The 24,856-nt window shown below is 36.1% G+C and overlaps 1 protein-coding gene across 3 annotated transcripts in view; it reads left to right on the forward strand.

The window, feature by feature from the left end:
• TBC1D32 (TBC1 domain family member 32) overlaps positions 1 to 24,856 on the forward strand; it is a 197,285-nt gene that overhangs the window by 130,498 nt on the left and 41,931 nt on the right. For all 3 annotated transcript variants that reach the window (XM_082474446.1, XM_082474447.1, XM_082474448.1), the window contains 2 exons: positions 8,153 to 8,278; positions 22,420 to 22,503. In XM_082474446.1, the coding sequence (XP_082330572.1) occupies positions 8,153 to 8,278; positions 22,420 to 22,503 (210 nt within the window). The remainder of the gene's footprint in view (positions 1 to 8,152; positions 8,279 to 22,419; positions 22,504 to 24,856) is intronic.

The raw sequence follows: 24,856 nt of genomic DNA on the forward strand, positions 1-24,856 counted from the left end.
ATGTAAATAGACTTCTTCCCTTGCTTCTCTCTCTGGCTCCCTGTTTCTCTAACAGCACTTATAGTTTACCTATGAGGTTTACTTATGTATTTATTTTTTCACTGGCTGCTACTATAGAATGTCACCTCCCTGAACATTTTTGTCTAAAGTAGTAGGCAATAATAAATATTTATTGAATGAATGGGGGAATTAATATTGGATTTCTTCTCCCTTTATTTTTCTAATCATCAAATTCTGTCTTCCAAATCTTTGTCAGAGGGCATTGGCAATTCCTTCTAGGCTAATCTGAAGTAAGTTTAGAAATTTATAATTATACCTGGAATAACCTCTGATCTGACTCAATTTTTAGAGAATGAATGGCTTTGCAGTTAGAAAGCTCCTTGAGCTAGACTTCTACATATATCATTCATGAAGGAGTCACTTTTATTATACTTATTTTATCATTTACAAAGTACTACTTTAACCGTATATAGCACATGAAAGGTATGCATTGTTAACATTACATCTCATTTTTTCACAATTGAAAAAAAAAAAAACCAAAAAAATGCACAGCCTTTATTCTGTGATTACGTCAAATTTAATCTTTTATAGCTTTCAGTGTCTTAACTCTACCACTTCCTCTACTGCATTTCTACTTATCTCATAGGAAATTGATTTTCTGACTGGCAAAAACATTCTGTTTCAAGTACTGTATAAAAGAGTAAGTTCCATGGTGATGATCATTCCCTTTAATGGAAAGCACAAAATAATGTTAAAATCGTTACTCTCAGATTGTTCAGATATTGTAATTGGATATTTTTAGGTGACATTATTCATATATGAGAAAACAGGTCATTTTAAATCTTATAATATATGAGAGATAAATCTCATTATAGTATCTTTTTTTTTCTTTTTGCCTCAACATGAAGTTGTTTTTCTTTCTACAAATTAAATGAGAAAAAGAGGGAGATTGTCATACAAAATTGAAACGAATTCCAGTTGGAACTTGCTTTTCACACTTTGTAATTTTTCAGCTCTGAGTGAATTTTGTATAAAATCTATGTTGAATCATTAGATTCTGTATGTTGATCAAATGCTTACAAGGACCATGTGATGTTCTTAAGTGAGGATCAGGAATCTAAGTCACTGTATTAAATCTGTATTATTTGCATAGATTTGATACTTTATAAAGGCACAAGTGAAAATTCAAACCATTTGCAATGGTTATTAATACATATTATGTATTAATATGTTGCGGGGTGGAAAAGGCTTTTCGCTAAGTATTTTTATATATGTCTATTTTGAACGTTTCATAGTTGGAGCCTACTGTTTATCGAAGCGTTAATCCTTGCAATGCATTTTGGTCAGTAAGAAAACAAATATGGATAAAGTTTCTAAATTAGAGATGGAGCTGTAGAACAAGAGTACCATATTTTGTGTCTCTGGGGTTTTTCAGTGTTGCGTGAATGAGCAATAAAGTTGATAGCTTCTGTAGTTACAGTCTTAGGATACCAACATATTCTAGCTCTCAAGATATGCTGATATTATTTTAAATTGTTTGCATTAAAAGATGTTGAAATTTAGCCTTTTCAACTCCAAATACTGTTATTTTGCCATTAGAATAATATCCTTATTTTAAAAAGACAGTTTGCATTTCTCTATATTGATTTTGTTTACCAAATTTTTATGTTCTTACTGGGTTTAATTCTTTATTCACTGATGCTGCTTCTTGCTGACACTTTGGTAATTTCTGTCTTTTCAGACATTAAGTTCATGCCCATGTCCTTATGAATTATCTTCATGTCTTTCTAACTTACAAATGGGATGACAATCATTATATAATCCTAATAGTTAGATTCAGAATTGGAATATTATCTACATAGTAAGTAGAAATGAACTTAAGAGGAGAAAAGGGAGAATGAGATGACCTATAATGGCAACTACGTTTTAATAAAAGAATGAAAATTACCAAATTAACAAATGAGTAGACTGGGTTGCTTTTATTTCTAGTCTGATAAATTATGTAAGATTTAGGATTACCACTCTTCCTCCAATCAACTAAAAATAGAATCCCATGGGAAAAATTGAAAGTGCTTTGAAAAATAATATGATACTACATAAAATGTAATGCAACATGATGATGGATATTGTTCTGATTCTAAAAGCCTTTTTGTATTATGTCTTACATATATAGTCAATCTATAAATATTTTTAGTGATGAATTCTCCCTTTTATTAAATATTTATCTAGGCCTTTATGTCAAGTCAGACACTTTCTCTTTCTTTTTTCTTTCCGTATTGTTTCTAACCTTGGAATTAAAATTTATTTTCTGCAGGTAAAGGTAAATGGCTTTTATTTGGCATCATCCTGTTAACTAAGAATAGGGATATAAGATTATGGTTTCTTTCCAATGTAGTAAATCTTGAGCTGCAGCTGTTGAGATACTTAGTTTAAAAATCAGAATAAGTATTTACTTTTGAATGGTAAAACTCTTCATGTGCTTCTTACTTTCATGTTTGCAACAAATATGAATGGCAACCAGCAGAAATAGATCACCTGCTAGTTTAGGTGCAGGTAATAAGGGAAAACTAATTCCTTATTTAAAAAAAAAACTTTTCACTGATTTCTCTTATAGTACATGCTTAATTATCACATATTAAAAGGAAAAGTGATATGATAATTCCAAAGTGAGGAATAATCTGTATAACATATAGATGTCATGTGTTTAAGAACTCACAGTTCAAACAAAATAAAGACATGGAAGAATTTAGATACTCTCACATTTAGAAATGTAGGGAGAACTAATATTAAGCATCTGTCTAATTGCTTCTTGGAGACCACTACAGAGTCTTCTTATTTATTGTATTAAGAGTAAGCTGGCATAACTGTATTAATCTACATGGAAGAAGAAAAGATAAGCAGAAAACACAAATTGGAAGCAAATATTTCACAAATAAGTTTCAGTCTAATAGAAAGAAGGGTGACTTTCCAAAGGAAGCCTAGGAATCTGTTGCTAGTTATTTTATGAAATCTTCCATTTATTTGTTTCTTTTGTAGCAGTTGTTTATGATATTCTGTATAAAATGGACATTCAAAAATGTCTGATATCCTTGGAAAGAAGTACTAAAAGTTTTCTGTATAGATTTTCTTTGCATTTATATTAAGCTTACATTTTTCCTCCCCTTGAAATTGAGGTTCTTTCTTTTTACATTATTTATAGTATAAGTATAATCTTTCCTTCTATATAATAATCTTTTGAGAAACAAATTATACAATATCATCAAGTATGAAAAGAGTATGGTGCTTACCATAACAAAGAATTTCAGAGTTTAGGTATGAAATATTGACTCTAATTGAATTTTGTAAACATGAAACTTGATGATTTTCCTTTTTTCCATTTTACTCAGTGGTAGTAAGTGCGTGCTTAATTGCTCGTTGCCAGAGGGAGTTGTCCTGTGCATTGTAGGATTTTTAGTAGCATCCTGGTCTCTGCTCACTAGATGCCCATAGAACTCTCTCTTTGCACCCACCCCTCCCAGCTGTGACAGCCAGAAGTACCTACAGACAGTACTGAAATATGGGGAGCAAAACTTAGTCCATTTGAGAACTATAGCTTATAGATTCGTTTTTCCATTCTAGCACTTCATACAAATAGAATCACATAAGATACTTTATTTGTGCTTGCTTTCGTTAAGCATAATGGTTTTGAGATTCATCTAGTTTGTTACATGTACCACTTGGTTGTATCATTTTACTAAGTAGGATTCCAGTGTAGATAACTACAGTTTGGTTAAACATCACTTTTTGTTTGTATTTTCTTAAAATCCTTAAAAACAACTGCTTTAAAATTTTTGACTGCTAATTGTATCACCTCAGTCCTTTCTGAGTCTTTATATTAACTGATTTAACTACTGGTTATGAGTCGGGTTTTTTTACCCTTTCTCATGTTAGTAATTTTTAATTGAATATTCAACATTATTAATTTTACATAGTTGAGTTCTAGATTTTGCTGTCTTTAAAGAGTAATGGACATTTTGGGGCATGCAGTCAAGTTACTCGTGGATCAGTTTGGTCATTCAGGGCTTTCCTTTTTTTGTTAGGGTAGGTGCAAAGTTGTCTTTATGGCTAATTTAACTCTGTTACTAAGGTGTGACTCTTCTGGTCTGTGGAACGCTGGTAATTAAGGAGGACTCTTCACACTCTGTTTGGAACTTGGACGTCTTCTAACCCTATGTATACTCTGGGAATTGTTCATTTTACAGCTCTCAGCTGTTCTTTACCCAGTCTTGTGGAGCTTCACTCTTCAACTGCACAGCTGATTTTTTGCAACCAACTTGACAAAGACTTATACAGATTTCTGGAGTTCTTTCTTTGTTCATCCTCTTCAGTACTGTGATCCACAGATTTTAGTCTCCTCAGTCTCTCTGCAGTTTGACTTCTGTCTCTTTAACTCAGCCAGACCTCCAGGGCATCCGCCTTCCTGCACAGTGATCTTGAAAGTGATTCAAGAAAAAAAACTGGGCCCAATTGTAAAAGCTACTTCATTAGTTTCCCTTTTCTCAGACATGACGGTCCTGTATTGCCTATTGGCCAGTGTCTGAAAACAGTGTTTTGATATATTTTACCCATTTTTCAAGTTGTTTATGGCAGGAAGGCAAGTCTGTTTCCGGTTCCTCCATCATGACCAGAAGCAGGACTCTGGTTTTTAATTTTTTTGTGTGATTATAAACATAGAAATTTTGGTAAACATTAAATTCTGTGTATCGTTCATGCTTATTCTACTTCCCAAATCACTGATTCAGAGTTACTGTATTCCTATGGTACCATTCCTTTGATTCCATTTCCCCTTACCTCATTCTCCATGCCCAAGGGCTTTTGCTGGAGTAAGATTATTGGCCTCTCTCTGGACTTCCTCACTTATTCTGTACAAAGTTAGGAAAGAAAAATGTTTGGTAGGTGAATTTTGGAGAAGGAATAGAAAATCTTAGATTAGCCTACTTAAAGGCTGTATTTCCAAGTTAGCCTAACTTTTTTGTTTGTTTGTTTTTAAAAAGTGTTTTTAAGTTAGCCTATCTTTAGATTATACTCATACCTTTCCTAACAAGGGAAGTCAGGAGAGGCCTTTGGTTGTCTGTCATTGTCTGTGATTGAATATATTCAGTGCAGGGGAGATACTTGTAAGTCTCTGTGGCAGGAGATCCAAGTTGTGGTGCCTAATTTAGTTGTTATAGTACTAGCACTGATATTTTGAACTCCATTTATCTACTCTTGTCTACTTTTCATTTGGTTCCAAATTTAGAGGGGGGAATAAAGGAACTGTTTCCCTCAAACTTGGTAACATCACAGATACAAATTTTCAATAAACATATCAAATCACTAAATATTTTTAGCTGTGAGGTTGCATATTGAAGAGCTCACACTTCCACTGAGAGCTGGGGGAAATGATAACCAGAGGTTATGAGCATACCAAGTTGTCTCTCTAGGAGTCTTGCAGGCACTCTTGTCTCCAGCTCAGCATTTGTTTATTGCCTCAAATCAAATTTCCAGGTACTAAATTGGGCCCTTTAGCCTTTCTACCAGTTGGTAGATTCAGATGCATACCACATTTGCTGCTTCAGAATTGTTTACAGTCTAGTGCCTGTGCTCTTTTCCTTAGAATGAGATGAAAAGGCAAAATAGAATAGCAAATGTGAAAGGAGAGAGACAGGAGAGCAAGATGAGGCTGTAGAGCAGGAGGGAAGAGGGAAAAGATAACAGGATTTTTAAAAAGCAGGTAATTTACAGAAGTGCTGTATGGACATTCTCTATCTGAAGGAGATGGTGGTGGTTATAAAAGACAGGCGTACACATGGAAAGAAAGAATGACACAGAAGGAAACAAAGATGAAAAACAAACTGCATTTGTCTTTCCAGTCATGTGCCACTAGTGATTTTTTATAGAAGTATAACTGACTCTTAACAGTATTATATTAGTTTCAGGTGTACAACATAGTGATTCAGTATTTTTATAGATTATGCTCCATATAAAGTTTTTATAAGATATTGGCTACATTCTCTGTGCTGTAATTATATCCTGTATCTTACTTTACACCTATGGGGAGTGGGGCAAGATCAGTGAAGGGGATTAAGAGGTACAAACCATTAGTGATTCTTAATAGGTTCTAGATAGTTTGTTCTTGGGAAATAAGTAATGTAGATATTCTGAATGGAAACTATAAGAATTCCATTTTAATGCTGTTCAGTTGTCTTTTACCTAACTTATATTGAGATGCATTTAACATTAATACTCTGCTGTTAATAATATAATTTTCAACAAAATTATCAGCTTTGATATTTCTTGTTTTAAGGTTTTGAGAATATTTATTAAAAATAATAATTTTCTCCTTTGACTAAATCAGTTTCATTTTTCTCTAGATATTGCTTCTGATTGAGGCCATTTATGGAATATTACAGAATCATTCTGGTCTTGATATTTAAAGAGAATAGATTAGATTAGTACTAAATATCAGAATTATACATTCTTCCAACAAAACAGTTTCTAGTTTATGTGTATGTTTATGAGTGTGCATATGTTTGGTATATTTGTATACTCATGATGATTGTATGAAAGAATATGTCTGTAGCTTTGATATGAGAAGGTTTTTTAGTCACCTAATTGTCAAATACAGAAGTAGTTACATAAATTATGATTTATATACTTAATCATATAATTTTATATATGATGACTGTGAGGACTGTGTGAGGATATGTAGCTGCTTTTTTAGGACTAAATAAAACCAGTTTAGACCATTGGAATGATATGTATGTCTTGTTTTGTTTTGTTATATACACTTCTTATGTATGTCTTGATTATGCTCAATTATACTCCTATCTGTGTATATATTGTATATGCATACACAGAGACACACACACACACACATGCTTTATGACATATAAGTTTCATGAGGGCAAGTGACCTTGTCTGTCTAGATTGTTATAGCCACATAGGAACTCCATACATGTTTACTGAATGTATTTTTACAAAGATTAGATGGAAAAATAAAATAGTTCAGTATGGTAAAAAGTTTAGTTTTTTAAAATTTGTAAGAACAAGGACTTGCTTTATTATAACTGTATTCATTTTAAAGGATAAAGAGTTGGTTGAAACCCTCTCTAGTGTTAGATTGACTACTGGTGTACCCTTCCTGGTGGAATTCATCAGCCCAAAGTAGAGCTTAGGTGGCTGAATTTTGTAGTGTTCCTAACCACTTCTTTGGGCAGAAGTAATCAGGCCTTTGACTCTGTACTTTGAAAAAGTTCTTGTTCCTTTTTTCCCAAAATCTTCTTCAAGGAAAGTGGTAAAATGTATGAGTTGATGCAACTATCTGTTCCCCTCATGCTCTTCTAGAAAACAAGAGAACATCTTTGCTTCTTTTTCTCCCCTTTGAATTTTTACCTATATGTGTGAGAAAATAGTATATATGCTTTTATGTTTATATACTTGTATATCCTTTTTTAATGACACCTAAATCTTCAATATATTTAGAGATGTTTTCTAATGCAAAATCTGATGGGAATACAATTAAAATGGAAGACAGAAAAAATCTCATGGGAGTAAAATGAAAATGAAAAGATAAAATTGGCATGTATTCATGAAATTGTTAAGAAAGAAGGAAAGTTATATTTTAGCCATAGATACTGTTTTAGCATGATTCATTTTCAACCTAGTTTTATTTTCCCCGCCCCAAGAAGAGGAAATAAATAATCGACTAGAGGTTTTTCTACACTTATGCTTTCTTTTTGCTTTTAAAAAGAATGAATAAAATTGCGCCTAAATGTACGTGAAGAATGAGTATAATGTTTATGTCAGTCTCTGCACTGAAATCTTAAGGTCCACACTATGTGTTAAATCAAATACTCAGTAATGAGTCATGTTTGTGTAAGAAAGAGTTATGGTTATAAATCAGTCCATTTTATGAGCTTTTAATAAGTCTATTTTTATGAGCTTTTAATAAATGGGGTAATAGCAGTTTGACGGTATAAGATATAATTACAGAAAAATGTCTGTTTTCTTTTGAAACCCATATCAAATACTTTTTCTGGAACTTGTAACTGTTTACATAATTAAGTTGAATACTTATTTTTCAGTATATCTAGCATGTTTTGTTAACATAACACGTCATCTTTCTTATTAGACAATGATCTTGGCAAACTTTTATTGCGCTTCAAAATGTCTGATAAGCAAAGTGAGTGGATAGAACACTGCCGAAGACAGTTTTGCAAAATGATGAAGGCCAAACCTGATATAATCAGTGGAGGTGGTGAGTATGTTTTAATTTTTGTGACTTTTTTGGCTTGAAGAGTATATTAACAGAAGCTGTGTTTTCCTGAAGATTAGTACTGGCATATCATATCTAGAATACATGATATTAATTCCAGAAGTCCATTGACTTCTGAGAAATTTGTGGTCCTGGAGAACAAAAATTAAAATTTGAGAAATTACTCAGCTTTCTTTTAGTACTGTTTCAGAGGCCTTGGAAGCTAAATCTACCTTTGCCTAGGTAACAGTTTGCTTGGTTTCACCAGCTTTCACCTAGCTATACCATACTGCTATGTTTTTGGAACTTTATTGAATGTTATGACATATTTTGAAACTCCGCCACATCTAGCCAAATAAGTTTAGTGACTTGTAAGGAAATTTGGGTGTGTGTGGGGGGGATAGCTATGTTGTCTAAACCAGCAAGCAAGTTGTTTTATATTCAGATATTTATATGTGTGCATGCTTCCTAAAATTATCATGCTTTAATTAACATTATCTTAAATAAAGATAGTCTAAGAAAAAAGTTCTAATGTCAATATAAGCTAGATTTCTTGAAAGCTATAATTTAAAAATAATTGTCCTCTTTATCAGCCATGCTTTATGGTTTTCATGTTTGTATCATTTGCTATAAAATTTAAAATGGGAAATAAAAATAAGTTTATATTTTGTTGGAGAAATTGTATTTTCAGGGAATATGATATATATGGGCAAGAAATCAAACATTATTCTCCAAAATTTTAGTGTAAAATGAGCAGTTCAACTGTTTTATACACCCCCAAATATTTTAAAAATAGCTATTAGAAATATATATTTATCACTGGTTGCATAATAGAAAATATTTAAAATAGGTTTTGCAAATGCCAAAAGGTACAGAACAAAATGAGAAAGCAGCAGCCTGGAATATTGTTCAGTTTAAACATAGTAAGTAAAGGTGTAGTTTTCTGAGTTTCTCTCTTACAGGGATGGTGATAAGACAAAAGAGAAATCACATGTTCAATCCTATCCATGACTCTGAAACAACATAAACAAGTATAACATTACCATTAAAACTGTTCTATTTGGAATCTTGGGGCACTTCCCACAAGATTTGACCTTAGTTCTACATTACTCTGATACCGTGTCCACCATTAGATTTTGAGCTACTTTCAAAAGTAGATCTTGACCTCTCTGCCCAGCAAGGTCTAGTAGGTTACACAAAACTCAGTTACTTTCAACAGCAACTTTATAAGATAGTCTGCATTTTATGGATAAGGAAACAAAAGCCTGGAAATGTTAGATAACGAGCTCAGTTCACAGTGGCAGACCCAAGAAGTGAATTCAAGCAATCTGAATCCAAAACTCGTGCTCAGTATCAGCTTGCGATACTACCTCTTTGCACCTTCTCTTTACTACCTAATGTTTTCCACGTGGGTGGCAAACAACATTTATTAAGTAAACCCAGATGAGCGTAATACTGATGGAGATAGAAGATGATAAAAGTTTTTAATATCTCCAGTCTCATAGCATACTTGTTTTCTGTCTATAAGCTAAGATGAACTAATTTAGGGGGTAAGCTGCAGAAATACTAAACAAATAAATGCTTTTGTAAGGCAGGCATGCTTATTTGTCTGTGTGCATGCACATGTACATCTGGCTCTATAATCTGGTTCAACTTGGGTTTTTGGGGTTTTTTTAAACATCTTTATTGAAATATAATTGCTTTACAGTGGTCTGTTAGTTTCTGCTTTAGAACAAAGTGAATCAGCTATATGTGTATATATATATCCCCGCATCTCCCTCCCACCCTCCCTGTCCAACCCTTCTAGGTGGTCACAAAGCACCAAGCTGATCTCCCTGTGCTATGCAGCTGCTTCCCACTAGCTATCTATTTTACATTTGGTAGTATATATAAGTCCATGCCACTCTCTCACTTCCTCCCAGCTTACCCTTCCCCCTCCCTGTGTCCTCAAGTCCATTCTCTACATCTGCCTCTTTATTCCTGTCCTGCCCCTAGGTTCTTCATAACCACTTTTTTTTTTTTTTAGATTCCGTATATATGTGTTAGCATACAGTATTTGTTTTTCTCCTTCTGACATTTTTCACTCTGTATGACAGTCTCTAGGTCCATCCACCTCACTACAAATAACTCAATTTCATTTCTTTTTATGGCTGAGTAATATTCCATTGTATATATGTGCCACATCTTCTTATCCATTCATCTGTCGATGGACACTTAGGTTGCTTCCATGTCCCGGCTATTGTAAATAGAGCTGCAGTGAACATTGTGGTACATGACTCTTTTTGAATTATGGTTTTCTCAGGGTATATGCCCAGTAGTGGGATTCCTGGGTCGTATAGTAGCTCTATTTTTACTTTTTTAAGGAACCTCCATACTGTTCTGCATAGTGGCTGTATCAATTTACATTTCCACCAGCAGTGCAAGAGGGTTCCCTTTTCTCCACACCCTCTCCAGCATTTATTGTTTGTAGACTTTTTGATGATGGCCATTCTGACTGGTGTGAGGTGATATCTCATTGTAGTTTTGATTTGCATTTCTCTAATGATTAGTGATGTTGAGCATCCTTTCATGTGTTTGTTGGCAATCTGTATATCTTCTTTGGAGAAATGTCTGTTTAGGTCTTCTGCCCATTTTTGAATTGGATTGTTTGCTTTTTTGATATTGAGCTGCATGAACTGCTTCTATATTTTGGAGATTAATCCTTTGTCAGTTGCTTCATTTGCAAATATTTTCTCCCGTTCTGAGGGTTGTCTTTTCATCTTGTTTGTGGTTTCCTTTGCTGTGCAAAGGCTTTTAAATTTCATTAGATCCCATTTGTTTATTTTTGTTTTTATTTCCATTTCTCTAGGAGGTGGGTCAAAAAGGATCTTGCTGTGATTGATGTCATAGAGTGTTCTGCCTATGTTTTCCTCTAAGAGTTTTAGAGTGTCTGGCCTTATATTGAGGTCTTTAATCCATTTTGAGTTTATTTTTGTGTATGGTGTTAGGGAGTGTTCTAATTTCATTCTTTTACATGTAGTTGTCCAGTTTTCCCAGCACCACTTATTGAAGAGTCTGTCTTTTCTCCATTGTATATTCCTGCCTCCTTTATCAAAGATAAGGTGACCATATGTGCGTGGGTTTATCTCTAGGCTTTCTATCCTTTTCTGTTGATCTATATTTCTGTTTTTGTGCCAGTACTATACTGTCTTGATTACTGTAGCTTTGTAGTATAGTCTGAAGTCTGGGAGCCTGATTCCTCCAGCTCCGTTTTTCTTTATCAAGATTGCTTTGGCTCTGCAGGGTCTTTTGTGTATTCGACACAAATTGTGAAATTTTTTGTTCTGCTTCTGTGAAAAATCCCATTGGTAATTTGATAGAGATTGCACTGAATCTGTAGATTGCTTTGGGTAGTATCGTCATTTTCACAATGTTGATTCTTCCTACCTAAGAACATTGTATATCTCTCCATAGGTTTGTATCATCTTTCATTTCTTTCATCAGTGTCTTATACTTTTCTGCATACAGGCCCTTTGTCTCCTTAGGTATGTTTATTCCTAGGTATTTTATTCTTTTTGTTGTAATGGTAAACGGGAGTGTTTCCTTAATTTCTCTTTCAGATTTTTCATTGTTCGTGTATAGGAATGCAAGAGATTTCTGTGCATTAATTTTGTATCCTGCTACTTTACCAAATTCATTGATTAGCTCTAGTAGTTTTCTGGTAGCATCTTTAGGATTCTCTGTGTGTAGTATCATGTCATCTGCAAACAGTGACAGTTTTACGTCTTCTTTTCTGATTTGGATTCCTTTTATTTCTTTTTCTTCTCTGATGGCTGTGGCTAAAACTTCCAAAACTATGTTGAATAATAGTGGTGAGAATGGGAAACCTTGTCTTGTTCCTGATCTTAGTGGAAATGGTTTCAGTTTTTCACCATGGAGGATGATTCGTTGTCTATTCAGGTATTCCACAGATGCAGGGTACATCAGGTTGTTTGTGGAGATTTAATCCACTGCTCCTGAGGCTGCTGGGAGACATTTCCCTTTCTCTTCTTTGTTCGCACAGCTCCTGGGGTTCAGCTTTGGATTTGGCCCCACCTCTGCGTGTAGGTCGCCTGAGTGCGTCTGTTCCCGCCCAGACAGGATGGGGTTAATGGAGCAGCTGATTAGGGGGCTCTGGCTCACTCAGGCCAGGGGGAAAAAGGGGTATGGAATATGGGGTGAGCCTGCGGCCGCAAAGGCCACCATGACATTGCCACAGCCTGATATGCGCCGTGTGTTCTCCTGGGAAAGTTGTCCCTGGATCACGGGACCCTGGCGTGGAGGGCTGCACAGGCTCCCGGGAGGGGAGGTGTGGATAGTGACCTGTGCTTCCACACAGGCTTCTTGGTGGCTGCAGCAGCAGCCTTAGCATCTCATGCCCATCTCTGCTGTCCGAGCTGATAGCCTCGGAGCTCGTTTAGGCAGTGCTCTGAATCCCCTTTCCTCGCGCACCCTGAAACAATGGTCTCTTGCCTCTTGGGCAGCTCCAGACTTTTTCCCGGACTCCCTCTTGGCTAGCTGTGGTGCACTAACGCCTTCAGGCTGTGTTCACGCCGCCAACCCCAGTCCTCTCCCTGCGATCCGACCGAAGCCCGAGCCTCAGCTCCCAGCCCCGCCCGCCCCGGCGGGTGAGCAGACAAGCCTCTCGGGCTGGTGAGTGCTGCTCGGCGCCGAGCCTCTGTGCGGGAATCTCTCTGCTTTGCCCTCTGCACCCCTGTGGCTGCGCTCTCCTCCGTGGCTCCGAAACTTCCCCCCTCCGCCACCCGCAGTCTCCGCCCGCTAAGGGCTTCCTAGTGTGTGGAAACATTTCCTCCTTCACATCTCCCTCCCACTGGTGCAGGTCCCGTCCCTATTCTTTTGTCTCTGTTTTTTCTTTTTTCTTTTTTCTTTTGCCCTACCCAGGTACATGGGGAGTTTCTTGCCTTTTGGGAAGTCTGAGGTCTTCTGCCAGCGTTCAGTAGGTGTTCTGTAGGAGTTGTTCCACATGTAGGTGTATTTCTGATGTATTTGTGGGGAGGAAGGTGGTCTCCATGTCTTACTCCTCTGTCATCTTGAAGGTCTCGGTCAACTTGGGTTTTTTTTTTTTTAATTAATTTATTTATTTTTGGCTGCATTGTGTCTTCATTGCGGTGGCTTCTCTTGTTGAGGAGCATGGGCTCTAGGCGTGCGGGCTCAGTAGCTGTGGCTCGCGGGCTCTAGAGCGCAGGCTCAGTAATTGTGGCGCATGGGCTTAGTTGCTCCCGCGGCATGTGGGATCTTCCTGGACCAGGGCTCGAACCCGTGTCCCCTGCATTGGCAGGCGGATTCTTAACCACTGAGCCACCAGGGAAGCCCAACTTGGGTTTTAAATAGAAGCAATCTATAGTTATCAAGAACCAAAGATTTTTAAATTATCATTACCTATGCTGCATTTTCTCCCCAAAATCTCTACGTATGACTCTGCAATGCACAATAAATACCACGTACCTTCATTAATATTTTTTTCATAATTATAATAATGAGTGAATGAATTAGTCTTAATTTCTCTATAAATTATATGATCTGAATCCAAAAGGAGGTAGACAAATGAAATTCAGTTAACAAGAAACTTACTGAGAACCTACGTGTTGACTCCCTGTTCTGCTCCCCACTATGGGCAGCTACTGTACTTTGTAGGTAATGGTAAGGAGGGTGCGAACAATCCATCAGTAGTCTTTCCAAATTGATTTAAACCCAGGGCATCTAAACAGCTATCAGGAGAGAAAATTTCCAGCTTTCTCTGGCTTGGGCTTCTGCTGTTTCCAGAGTTTTCTTTCCCGGCTTTTAGCTTTTAAGAACAAGTGAGACAATGTAGATGTGTAATTGCACAACATTCCTGCACTCACTTGTAATGAGTCACTGGGAGAAGCGATAGATTATATGACCTAGAGCTCACAGGCCGAAGTTAATTTTTTAAAACATAAGTCAGATTTTTCCTTTTCATGACCTTATTTTTGGTCTGTGTGTATTTTCCACCCCACCCCACTATATCTGAGACCTTTTTCCTAGCATAGAACTAACTAGGACATGTTACCTGAACCTCTATAAATTTCCTTCATTTTCGTGTGTTTATTTCATTCAGCTTTGGGAGAGAACATAGTTTCTTCTTGTCAGGAAGGTCCCTGTAGGTCTGATTGACTTCTAGTTTCCGCTGAATTTACTAACCTAGCCTCTTGTTGTCTATCCATTCTAAACATTGGATTCCATCATCAATTGCATGTTTAATTCTTTCTACTCTTATATCTGCCTTTGTAGAGTTGTCTCCCTATAAAAAGAAGCTTCTATTTCTCACATTATCTTATAATCATTGTTTCCCACTAATCTTTTATTTGCGACCTAATAATTAAATATACAATTTTAAATATGTTCCAAGTATGTTCTTCCTATTTCTGTTCTCTAATATTGATAATATAGTTTATAACTGGAATTCTAGTGTAGGATTCATATAATTTGAGTTGGTCACTAGATAACATGTACAACATGTCTGATAGACAGTGTTGGAAACTGGTATGCTTTATAACTATAATACATTTTGTATAACTATATACTTCAAATGCTCAAATTATCACAACTTGGACTCTAAGAGTTTTTGTTTAAGCTGGCCTCTTTGTCCTTTAAATTTTAATTTATTTTTTCTGTTTTCCTCTGAAAGAATCCTGGCATAGTAACAACAATGAGGTTCATCTAGACTCACTTTTTAGGCTCCTAAACATAGTTCAAGGGATTCTGGTTCCTTTCAGTAGGGAGAATAACGTTAGGGGCAAAATTTGAGCAACAGTGTGCATTAGGTGCCTCCACATAATCACTTAGGATAATAAGATGACATGAGTCAAGAGTCCTCTTAAAAAAAAAAAGAAAGAAAGTGGGGGGTGTATTTTTGTTTCACATTTACTTCTGGCTATATATATTTTTTAATTTTCCTCTGACCATTTAATCTAGTTTTCTCATTTTGTCCTGCCATTTAGATTTTATCTATATGAGATGCCATGGAAGGTATTAAAGTGTATTCTTCTTCTTGCATTCTCTTTTCTGGCTGCTGTCACTAGTGTATACCTAGTACAGTAATTGAAAGAAACAGCCTGGTTCCCTTTGACTTATTTCTTTCATCCTCTGACTCTCATGTACGTGGTTACCATGTCTTAGAGTTTATTCTTAATTTTTTTTTAATCTTTCTTTCTCATCCATGTCCTCTGCTACTGCTTTAATTCAAGTGTTAACCATTTAGCAACTAAATTATTGTGTGAAATACATGATCATTTTAGGAAAGCTAGAAACTAAAAACAAAATGAAGAAACTGAAATTTACCTGTAATCTCTGAAGGATAAGGTTAGCACTAAGTTATTTTTAGCCAAAAAGATTTAATACCTACCATACTATTTTCTTTTGCCATTTCATTCAGTACAGTATTGTACAGAATTTTCCATGTCAGTGAATGTGCTTATACAAAGTAATTTTAAAGTCTACTCATTTATCTATGGATCTGATTCCTATAACACTTTCCTTTATCTCAGTTGACCCCCTGGGATCCTAGCCAGTTACTGTTTCAAATGTACAGTAATGAGACCAAAATCTTTAATAATTTAGATTATCTGATAATATCAAAGCACTAGTAAATCACTTTAAAAAAGGCATATACAGACTGCTATAAGCAGAAACAGACATTAAAGCTCATGAAAGAAAGCATAAGAGGTGCTATGATGATAACAAAAGCCTGAGGCCTGAAAGGAGGATCCCTAATGGCTGACACTAAAGGGACAAAAGCATCAATTCCTTTGTTTTTCCACTCTCTTTAACCTTGTGCGCACCATCATATATCGTTATTGGTCTAGCCTTAGTGACATTCTTCCAGTGGTATTTGCCCATCGTGTGATTCTGTTACCAAAGCTCCTTTTTTCATACACCCTCTTCTTGGCATAATTAACCAAGGGAAAGAGGAATTCAACACAATTTCTAATCCATCACCTTCTGAATCCTTCTGTGCTTCAGTTATACCATAACAACTCAAAGTTGTTGTGTACCCATGGACTTTAAATTGGCCTGTCTTCTATCTACTGATGGCTATAAAGCAGTTGTACTTGATACAAGCAGATAATTCTCTAAGACTCAATATTAATCACATGATGAATAATATAAAAATAAAGAATGATTTCAAATAGGCTAAGAATAAAAAAATTTTATGTGTGGTTGTCTAATTTATATGATGGAACTTACATCCAGCCTTTAAGGAGTCTAAATATTCATAATGAAAAAAGTACAGAGATGATTTCTACTTTTAAAAGATGGAGTAGGTGATCTTTCCCTTTTCCCTCATCCTATGTACAGCTAAGATTTCTGGATATCATCTTATGTTTTACACGTGACTCTGGAAGATGGAGAGAAGGCAGACTGGCTAGGGACCTTGGGACCTAAGGAACAGCTCAGAGGTGATGTTTCTTGGGTTTTCTTTTTGCCTTGTATATCCTAGGCTGAGTAATTAAGATTGCCAACAGATGCAGGAAGAAAAATGAGGGCTGGGCAGTAAAAGCCTGCTCTCTCTAACCAAAGGACCAGGAAAAGGGCAGTCTACCAAGACAAAATTTGTAGATAGTGACCACTTTAATCCAGACAAACACCGCTTTAGAAAATATTGCCAACAAGACTTGGAGTTCAGCCTGGACTTCTATTCTCACCTGCCAGTAATGAGGTACCCCTGCCTCTCCCTGATAAGATGGTATCAGAGGAGACCTAGTTAGAGAGTTAGGAATTTCACCATCACCCAATGGTAATAAGGCCACAGTCTCTCCTTCCCCTCCACACATGTATTTGTTTCACACATGAAACAAATTTTAAAATACAAAATGTCAGCAAAGAAATATATAAAGAAAACCCAAAAGGAAGTTTTAGAACTGAAGAATTCCATACCCAAAATAGAAAGCTCAAGGAATGGGCTCAACAATAAAATAGAGGGGACAGAGGAAAGAATCAGTGAACTTGAAGATATTAAGAGAGGAAATAGACTGAAAAATTTAAACAAAAGATTGAATCCCAAAGTCCTGTGGAACCATAACAGAAGATCTAACATTTGCATCATTGGAGTCATGGAAAGAGGTTGGAACTACAAATGTATTTGAAAAAATGATGGCTGAAAACTTTCCAAATTTGGCAAAAGACCTAAGCCTGTGGATTCTAGAACCTCAAAGAGGGTAAATCCAAAGAAGTCCACACCAAGACACAATACAGTTGACCCTTAAACAACACAGGGTTGAACTGTGTAGGTCTACTTATACACAGATTTTTTTTCAGTAGTAAATACAGTACTAGATGATCTGAGGTTGGTTGAATCTGTGAATGAGGGTAAGGAGGGCTGACTATAAATTATATTGGGTTGGCCAAAAAGTTCGTTTGGTTTTTTCCATAAGATATCTCCAGTAGCACTTAGTTGTCTTTAACTTCATTTGAAACAATTTTGTTAGACTGTATTGTGACAGCTGTCACATCAGCGTGCATTTAAAAAAAAAAAAAACTTATCAAAATTGATGAATTTTTGTGTAGCCATTTTAATATTGAAGATGGAAGAAAAAAGCCACATCTTCGGCTTTATTTCAAGAAAGGTAAAAACCCAACCAAAATGCAAACGAAGATTTGTACAGTGTATGGAGAAGGTGCTGTGACCGATCGAACGTGTCAAAAGTGGTTTGCGACGTTTCATGCTGGAGATTTCTTGCTGGACGACGCTCTAGGGTCTGGTAGCCCAGTTGAAGTTGATAGCGATCAAGTCGAGACATTAACTGAGAACAATCAACGTTATACCACATGGGAGATAGCCGACATACTCAAAATATCCAAATCAGGTGTTGAAAATCATTTGCACCAGCTTGGTTATGTGAATCGCTTTGATGTTTGCGTTCCACATAAGTTAAGCGAAAAAAGCCTTCTTGACGGTATTTCCCCGTGAGATTCTCTACTTAAAGGTAATGAAAACATTCTGTTTTTAAAACCAATTGTGATGGGTGATGAAAAGTGCATACTGTACAATAACGTGGAATGGAAGAGATCATGGGGCAAGCGAAATGAACCACCACCAACCACACCAAAGGCCAGTCTTCATCCAAAGAAGGTGATGTTGTGTATGTGGTTGGATTGGAAGGGAGTCCTCTATTATGAACTTCTTCCAGAAAACCAAACGATTCCAACAAGTACTGCTCCCATTTAGACCAACTGAAAGCAGCGCTCGAAGAAAAGCATCTGGAATTAGTCAACAGAAAATGCATAATCTTCCATCAGGATAATGCAAGACTGCATGTTTCTTTGATGACCAGGCAAAACTGTTAACGGCTTGGCTGGGAAGTTCTGATTCATCCTCTGTATTCACCAGACATTGCACCTTCAGACTTCCATTTGTTTTGGTCTTTACAAAATTCTCTTAATGGAGCAATTTTCAATTCCCTGGCAGACTGTAAAAGGCACATGGAACAGTTCTTTGCTCAAAAAGATTAAAAGTTTTGGGAAGATGGAATTATGAGGCTGCCTGAAAAATGGCAGACAGTAGGGGAACAAAATGGTGAATACGTTGCTCAATAAAGTTCTTGGCGAAAACGAAAAATGTCTTATTTTTACTTTAAAAACTGAAGGAAACTTTTGGCCAACCCAATACATGATTTTTGACTGTGCAGGGGGTTGGCATCCCAATCCCCCCGTGTTGTTCAAAGGTCAACTGTATAGTCAAACTTCTGAAAATTTAAGACAAATCTTGAAAGCAGGGAGGGAGAAACACCACCTTACCTACAAGGGAAAATTAATGCAAATGACAGTGGACTTCTCCCCAGAAAAGATGGAGGACAGAGGAAGTGGCATGACATTATTCAAGAGCTGAAGGCAAAGAACTGTCAACCTGAACTCTGTGTTTATTGAAAGTAGCCTTCTGGAATATTGAGGAAATCAAGACATTCTCAGGTGAAAAATATGTCACCAGCAGACCTACCCTAAATAAAGGAATAAAGGATTTTTTCTACCTCTGTCATGTGCCTGCAACCTCCTGTTAATCTATAATTGTACAAACTTTCTTTTAAAAACAAGGAATGAATATAAACTACTTGAGAACATTGAGAAAAATAGTCTTTGCTTATAATTTGTATAAAAAGTGAACATAGTTGGATGTGGTGAGATTGTAAAGTGCTTGAAACACATTAGTAGAGTTCTGACTTCATGGAGGGTAGAGAGATGAGAATTGTGGTAAGTTCTGAATACGGAAGTGTTCAGGAACAAACATCTGGTGGTTACATGAAGGATGGTGTTTGGGAAAAAATTGCACGCATAATGTAATTGTCTTGTGATCTGATGATGTGCCAGCAGTGATAAAAGATGAAAGAATTAAAGAGTGAATTCTGGAGAAATTTTGCATGTTTACAAACATTGAACTTTTTGGAACCAGCTGCTGTTGTGATGGCAATGCCAAGGGAGAAAACAGTCAGTATCCAAGTATCCTGAACAAGCTGCCTTCAGTTTTTCCTCATCAGTAAAACCCGTGTCCTCTTTTATTATATACATATTATAAACCTTGGTTTCATAGTCTACTTATGTCATAGTCCAACCCTAGGGAATAAATATAATTAAAAGGACAACTCCTAATTTAAAGTCCTTTTGAAATTCCAGGTCTGTCATTTAAAATAAAAATCCACTTAAAACAATATTCTGTAGTTTACTTTCTGGATAGTAATATCCTGGAGTTAATTTACTCTTAAAGTTAAGAAATGTTTTATGTGAATTAATTTCCTTGAGTCGCAGATAATGGAATTTTTAGTGAATTGACAGATACTGAGTCATACTGAGATAGCCACTCTAGTAATTATGCAGTTTAGCTACACTTATGTTTGGTTAGTTAGAGAGATGGTACCAATAAATTGTAGCCATGGGTTCAATTACCATATATGGATTCGTTTTTAACATTGTTCCATGGCTGTAGCTTATCCCTCAAAATATTTGGAAATGCATAGTGCTGTTCATATGGGTTGCTGGGCAAAGCAAAAAAATTGGAATCAGCAGAAATTCAGAACCTTCTCTAGGCTGTTCAGTGATGTCATCTTTATGTAGGATGCATAGAATTACTTTATAAGCCTCCAGTATATTGATCTAATAACATAATTGCATATTTCAAGATCAGTGCTTGCTGGAAAGTAGTATGCTTTGCAAAGTCTGCAGTTAGTCTGGTGACTCTTAAGTTTCAAATCATATTGTGTTTTAGCAGCTTCAAAGATGTGTATTTTGTCTTCACTAACGTATGTTTAGCTGTCTGATGGCTAAACCTGATTTCAGGCATTGGATTCAAATAACTGTTCAGCAGGGTGCTGTGACTTTTCCCATTAACTCAGCCACTTTGCTTAAATGCATAATTTGTAACAAACATATGGTTGTGCTAAAATGAGAATAATTATAGTTGAGTTTTAAATGGACATTTCCATTTAAAATTTTTATATAATATTTGTTACTAATGTATATCTCACACCTTATTAGGAATGATTGTATCTAAATTTCATCGACACATTCTGAAAAATTATAATCTCAAGAGACAGCATTAGGTGACTTATAAACAAACATGTAGAAGTTGAAAGCTCTCACCTAAGGACCATTATTTACATATAGGTTCATAGAAAAAAAAATTTGAAAGATTTCTCTAAGAGTGGGAGAATTTGTGCCTATGTATGTGAAGATAGAACCAATCTAAACAACTATAAGTTTAAATAATCTGCAATACTGGTGTCCTTTCTGATCCTCAACTATTGCATTTTCATACTTTTAAATATTCATTTCAACTTGAAATCAGAATAAGAATAGAGTTCCATGAATAAAAAATTTCATTTTTATCTTGAGATATAGCTCAAGCTATATCATGAGATGTAGCTTGTTAGACCTATAGTTGTTGGAAAGCATATGTTATTCTTCTTTGACTTTACATTTTTGACATGTTGAACACTAATTTTTCCTTCATGAATTATGTCTTTAAAATGCACTTGGATGTGAAAAAGGGTACATTCAGTTAATACAGGTCATAGTCAGAATCCTGAATATAACTAGGGCACAGTTTTAAAAGGTGACTAAAACTTATTTTCTATAAGTGTAAACATAATCAGTTACCCTACAGATATAATAATTATTAATAATTATTCAAAAATAATTCTAGATTGCATATTAATTATAATCCACCTGGTTATATCCATTTGGGAGGTAATATATGCAAATACTGTGGCATTATTTATATACTATTACATTGACAGGCATCTTTTTCAACTTTTCTTTAAATTAATAAACTTAGAGCAGTTTTAGATTCACAGCAAAGTTGAGTGGAAAGTACAGAAAGTTCCCACATACATTCTATCCTTACATATGTACAACCCCCCCCCCAACTATCAACGCCTCACCCAGAGGGGTACAGTTGTTACAACTGATGAACCTACACTGACATATCATTATCATCAGGAGTCCAAAGTTTACATTAGGGTTCACTCTTGATGTTTCACATTCTATGAATTTTGACAAATGTCATAGTAATGACACGTATCCACCATTGTAGTATCTTACAAAAGAGTTTCACTGCTGTAAAACTTCTGTGCTCTGCCTGTTCATCCTTCCCTCTCCCCAACCCCTGACAAGCCTACTTTTGATCTGCTTGCCTTGAACAGATACTGTCTGTTGCAAAGTACATAAAACATATAATATGTCCTGCTTTTGAAAGGGATGTGAGCTGTGCATTGACTCTGGTCTTGGAGCTCACGTGATTTTTTTTCTGCATGTGTGAATGACGATGGTAAGATATTATAGCCTAGTTTGTGATTTTTTTTTTCTGAATTGAAATCATTTAGCAAATTCTGAAGTAATCCTTAGAGGATCTAAAGATAACAGATGATTCTTTTCCAGTTTTACATTGAATAGGTTCTCAGTGAAGCTATTAAAATTTAGTTTACATTGGAAACATTGTTATGAATATTAAAATGACGTTTTGAATTGGCCCCCCTTAAGAGCATAACCATGAAGAAGTTCTGATGACTTTTTTCTACTAGTCTGTGATTTAGAAATGCAGTATCACATATTGTTCTTGACCTTTAACATCCTAATTATTCTCTTGTTTATTACAGCTTTAGTAGAATTACTTGAAAAATTTGTCCTTCATCTCTCTGAAAGCCCATCTGAATGCTACTTCCCCTCAGTGGAATATACAGGTACAGTTTAAACATTTTTGTATTTTGGAAAGTGCTCAATGTGCAAATAGATAATGTTTCATAGAGGAGTATAATTAGACACAAATATGCACAAGGTTTTTTCACCCTAAAAAATCTCTCCCTTTGTGCCATATACATTCCAGATATCTTTCAGTTTCTTCTGTGCAAATGTCTGGGTTTCCTTGTAACTTTCTAGCTTCGTTTTTGAGCTTTTTTTTCTTCTGTCTACCCATTAAAAATTGTTTTTCCTTAAGGCAATGTCTTCCAATGTCTTTCACTCTTCTGTTTTTATCCACTAGGAGATGATATTCTAGTGATCTCATCTGCTTGTACTGTTTTACCCACCTTATATATTGCTGACTTCTAAATATACCTCTTCTACTCAAAGATCTATAAGCTTCATTCTCATATTTCCAGATGCTTAATCGGTAAGCATCACCTGGATGTGCTAAAGAACCCTCAAGCTCAAAATGTCCACCTTCTCATACCTCACTGAGATACGTCCTCCTCCTACACTGTCTGTTTTTGTGGGCAGTGCAGTCATCTGTCCATCTAAGCCAGGTTCCCTCCCAGTCACCAAACTGTATTCTGTGTTCTTAATATAGCTCAAATTTATCTACTTATATCTATCTCTACTCTTCTTTATGTTAGTTTAGGCCACCATTACTTTTTGCCTAGGTTATTACAACATTCTCTTTACCTGATGTCTCTAGTTGGAGTCTCATTTATTTTCAGAGGTATTCTTTATGCTGCTTTCAGAGTGACCTGTGACGTGTAAATCTGACCTGCTCTTTCCTCTACCTCTTAGAAGCTTACCATTGACCACTGCATACAGTTTAAGCTTCTTATCATGGTACCCAAGGCCTTATGTTACTCTTCTCCTTTCTTCTCTAGCATCATCCCTTTCTCTCCACGCCTCATATTTGTTTTTCAGGGGCACTAAACTATTAGCAGCATTGCCAACCTCACCCTCTCTTCTCCAAATACACGTTCATTTATTCAACAAATGGATATTTTCCTCTGCTATATAATAGAACTGCTCTAAACACTTGGACACATCAGTGAACAAAAGAGAAAAAAGTCTTGCCTTTACAGAGTTTACCTTCTGATTGGAAGACAGACAATAAATAAGTAAAAAGATTCAGTATGTCAAGTGGTATGGTGGTAAGTGAGAAATGCAGAGCAGGGAAGGGGTCTAGGGAGTGCTAGTTGGGGGTGGCGGTTCCAGTGTTAAATAGTGTTCAGACCAGCAGAAATTGGGAGCAAGACACATGGATGTTTCCAGAGGGAGAGACTTCCAGCAAGTGACTAGGAAGGAGATTAGTACAGCTCAGAAGGAGTAAAGGGGAAGGATTGTTGGTGTTGAAGTTAGAGGGGAGAGGATGATATAGGTTTTTTGTTTTTTCTTTTTTTCTTTTTTTTTTTTTCTTTTGGCCGCACCGCGTGGCTTGTGGGATCTTAGCTCCCCGACCAGGGATTGAACCTGCGCCCTCGGCAATGAAAGCATGAAGTCTTAACCACTGGACTGCTGGGGAACCCACTGATCTAGGGTTTTTAAAGTCATTGCAAGGTCTTGAACACAGGAGTGACATGCTCTGATTTACATTTTTAAAAGATCACTATTGCTGCTGTATCAGGAAAAGACTGAAGAACAAAGGGCTAAAGCAGGGAGATGAGTTAGGAGGCTATTGAAAAGATACAGATGAAAAATGGCAGTGGCTTGGATGAGGATGTCAGTGGAGTTAGAAGTACTTGGATTCTAGGTATATTTTGAAAATAGGACCAACAGAATTGGGTAACAGATTGAATATGGGGTGGGAGAGAGAGGAGTCAAAGGACCCAAGTTATTGATCCGAGCCACTGGAAGGATGGGATTACCAAACACTGAGATAGAGAAGAATGGGTAAAGAATAGGTTTCAGAGAGGAGATTAGGAGCTTGCTTTTATGTTATGTTTCGAATACTTATTACACATTTAAGTAGACATGCTCTGTACTTGTTGGCTGTTTGAATCTGGAACTTAGGGAGAAGGTAGGGCTGAAAATACAAATTACTAAATCATCAGCTTAGTATATAAAGCCAATACACATCTCTTTGTCATGTTTTTCTCATATTCTGACTTAATGTCTAATTCCTCACATGACAGCACACTCCTGTAAGGTAGTTTCCTTGTCTTACCTGTCGTATCCTCTGCACCTAGAGTAACAGTGCCAATAAATGTTTGACAAATAAAGGAAAAAATGGATAGAAGAATGAAGGATAAGAGCTTTGTATACTGTGTCAACCAGTTGGTTTACTCTATTGCCTATTAAAATGAAAACATTTAAGATTTATGAGCAGAAGCTTTCCTTGAT

The sequence above is a fragment of the Balaenoptera physalus genome (assembly GCF_965194825.1).
Source record: "Balaenoptera physalus genome assembly, chromosome: 9".
Classification (NCBI taxonomy): domain Eukaryota; kingdom Metazoa; phylum Chordata; class Mammalia; order Artiodactyla; family Balaenopteridae; genus Balaenoptera; species Balaenoptera physalus.